Source organism: Fopius arisanus, unplaced genomic scaffold (assembly GCF_000806365.1).
Source record: "Fopius arisanus strain USDA-PBARC FA_bdor unplaced genomic scaffold, ASM80636v1 scaffold00048, whole genome shotgun sequence".
Classification (NCBI taxonomy): Eukaryota; Metazoa; Arthropoda; class Insecta; order Hymenoptera; family Braconidae; genus Fopius; species Fopius arisanus.
This window is the reverse complement of record NW_011887787.1, coordinates 781,572-784,324: the sequence shown is the minus strand read 5'-3', so window position 1 is coordinate 784,324 and position 2,753 is coordinate 781,572. Positions and strand designations below refer to the sequence as shown.

The 2,753-nt window shown below is 50.5% G+C and overlaps 1 protein-coding gene and 1 long non-coding RNA gene across 2 annotated transcripts in view; one reads left to right on the top strand and one right to left on the bottom strand.

The window, feature by feature from the left end:
• LOC105267601 (uncharacterized) overlaps nucleotides 1–2,753 on the top strand; it is a 26,734-nt gene that overhangs the window by 1,858 nt on the left and 22,123 nt on the right. The gene's annotated exons all lie outside the window — the stretch shown is intronic.
• Nucleotides 1–2,753, bottom strand: part of Sdb (SAXO downstream of blistered) — a gene marked incomplete in the record, with an annotated part of 25,268 nt that overhangs the window by 1,205 nt on the left and 21,310 nt on the right. Inside the window, 1 exon segment of the mRNA XM_011306561.1 lies at nucleotides 1–2,258. Within this exon segment, the coding sequence (XP_011304863.1) occupies nucleotides 1–2,258 (2,258 nt within the window).

Sequence of the window (2,753 nt, the reverse complement as noted above, 5' to 3'; positions counted from 1 at the left end):
CCCACCGTCAAATTATCCTTCCTAACGATTCTCTGAGGACGTTCATAACTGGATGACGCATAGGGATTGGCATCTTTGGTGCTCCTGTGTAGAGAAGTCAAACTCTTCCTATCAGAGCTCTGAGATGAGTTACTGATATACTGTCCAGACTCAGCGAGATTAGAAATGCTCTTCTTCTGATCAGCAGCAGTTGAAGAACTCGTGTGAAGTGCCTCAGTCGAGGAGACAACTCCCCTCCTATGAAGTACAGAATTGTTAACATCAGTTGATGACGAGGAGATAATATTTTTCCTGTGATGGCTCGATTTCCCGGACTCAACGATTACACGTTCTGTAGAGTGAGCCCCAGCCAATGCCTGCCTGAACTCAGGGCTCGTTTGTCCATTGGTTGTATATTTCGCCTGACTGGATTTCGTGTGCTGCTGAGACAAGTGCTTCTGACTCTCCGAGTGTGTATTAACGTAATCCCTCCTGGAAGACATCTGAGACCTCTCGATCCTCTGTCTCTGCACCTCCTGAGAAGAGAGATGTCTCTCTGAGGAGTGCCTGGAGTCCTCCCTAACCACCTGATTATTGACGACTGTCTGCTGTCTGGAGTGATCGATTGGATGACGATCAGAGACGAGAGACTGCTCTGGAATCGATGAAATAGATCGTCTCGGAGACACTGACCTCCTCTCCCCCTCAGTCACATGAGACTGACTGACATGAGACTGCGACGTTGTCGACATCCGCTGACCACTGGCAGACGTCATCCTCGTCGTCATAACGACACTCCCATCGTCCAGAGTCCTGCTATCACCCTCAATACACCTTCTGCTCTCAACATCACGAGTTGAGACTTTCGTGCCCACATCTTTCCCAGTTCTCTTCGTATAAGTATTATAATTCCTCTGATTAGTAGTCGTCATTGTGGTGGTGTCATCCCCGAGGGAAATTGTCGACTCCATGTGTCTGCGTTTGTTCACCGGCCCAGCGGGACTCGCATCCTTCCTAGTAGGTGAGAATGACTCATTGCTGGTGGTTCTGGTATCCATGCTTCCAGAGCTGATCCTGAGATTGTCCTCGTGCCTCTTGATCTCAGCCCGCTCACCCCTGACGACTCTGTATGTCGATTTCTGGGAGGTGGTCCCCTGGAACTCTCCAGTCATCTTCAAATTATCCTCTCTCCTGATGGCTTCAGTCCTCTCCGAACGTCTGGGAATGTAATCGTCTTTGGGTTGAGCCACAAAGTCCCCTTCAGGCTTGAGATTGTCATCAGGTTTAATCGGCGAACGTCTCTCACCAGGTCCTGCCTGGGACACGACTTTCGTGTAATCATCCTTACGACGAATGTCCACGAACTCTCCCTCCAGTCTCAAATTATCCTCGTGCCTTGTCACGTCCGTCCTCTCAACTCTCATCACCTTCTTGTAATCGTCCCTCGATCGATGAATATTCATCTCCCCCTCCATATGGAGATTGTCCTCGTGTCTCTTCACTTCCACTCGATCACCATTCGTCACCCTGACGTAATCCTCGCGGCTTGTCGGGCTCACATGCATCTCCCCCTCAGGTTTGAGATTGTCCTGGGGCTTTTTGACAGGTGCCCTGTCTCCTCGCTTTGGAGTATAATCTTCGCGTGTCGTGAAATTATGGTCTCCCTCTGGATAGAGATTATCCTCGTGTCTAATTGGAGTTCTGCGTTCAGCTGGACCGACTTTCGTTGGCACTCGTTTCTCGAAATCGCCTTCAGGCTTGAGATTATCCTTGGGTTTCCTCTGGGTGGGACGCTCTGCTGGTTGGTAACCTGGCCTCTGGGGAGTCTGGAAATCCCCTTCAGGTTTCAAATTATCAGGATGACGAATAGGAGTTCTGCGTTCCCCAGGACCATATCTATCAGGACTGGGACGCTCGAAATCCCCTTCAGTTTTGAGATTGTCCTTTGGTTTCTTAACATCCGCACGATCTCCACGTTTTGGAGCTTCTGGTCTCGGTCTCCTCGCGAAGTCTCCCTCGGGCTTTAAATTATCCGGGTGTTTTATCGGGGATCTGCGCTCTCCGGGGCCGATTGGCTTGCAGATGGGACGATCAAAGTCTCCTTCAGGCTTGAGATTATCCTTAGGTTTTTTCTGAATGGGTCTCTCGGCGGGACGATAGCCCTCGTGCTCAGGACGCTCAAAGTCTCCCTCGGGTTTGAGATTATCTGGATGTCTGATAGGCTGTCTCCTCTCAGCCGGTCCCGTCGGTGACTTCGTTGGCCTCTCAAAATCACCCTCTGGTCTCAGATTATCCTCATGACGAACCACTTCTGTACGCTCTCCTCGTGTCACGTGATAATCATCTCTCCGACGAATATCCGTAAATTCTCCCTCGATCTTCAAGTTATCCTCTCTCCTGACAACATCGACACGTTCGATTCTCTTAGTTGTGTAATCGTCTCGTGACCTGTGAATATCGATTTCACCTTCCATCTTCAAGTTGTCCCTGTGAACAACAATCTCCGAGCGTTCTCCCCTCGTCGGTTTAAAGTCATCCCTGGGACGACCTTCAAACGGCCCTTCAGGCTTCAAGTTGTCCTGTGGTTTTTTCTGGACAGGGCGCTCCGCCCTCTTCGGGGAGAAATCGTCCCTCGGGCGACCGACAAAGTCACCCTCAGGATGGAGATTGTCCTCGTGTTTTATCGGCGTTCGTTTCTCCGCTGGTCTGACAGGAGTTTTCACAGGCCTCTCGAAGTCCCCTTCAGGCTTGAGGTTGTCCTTAGGTTTCTTTTG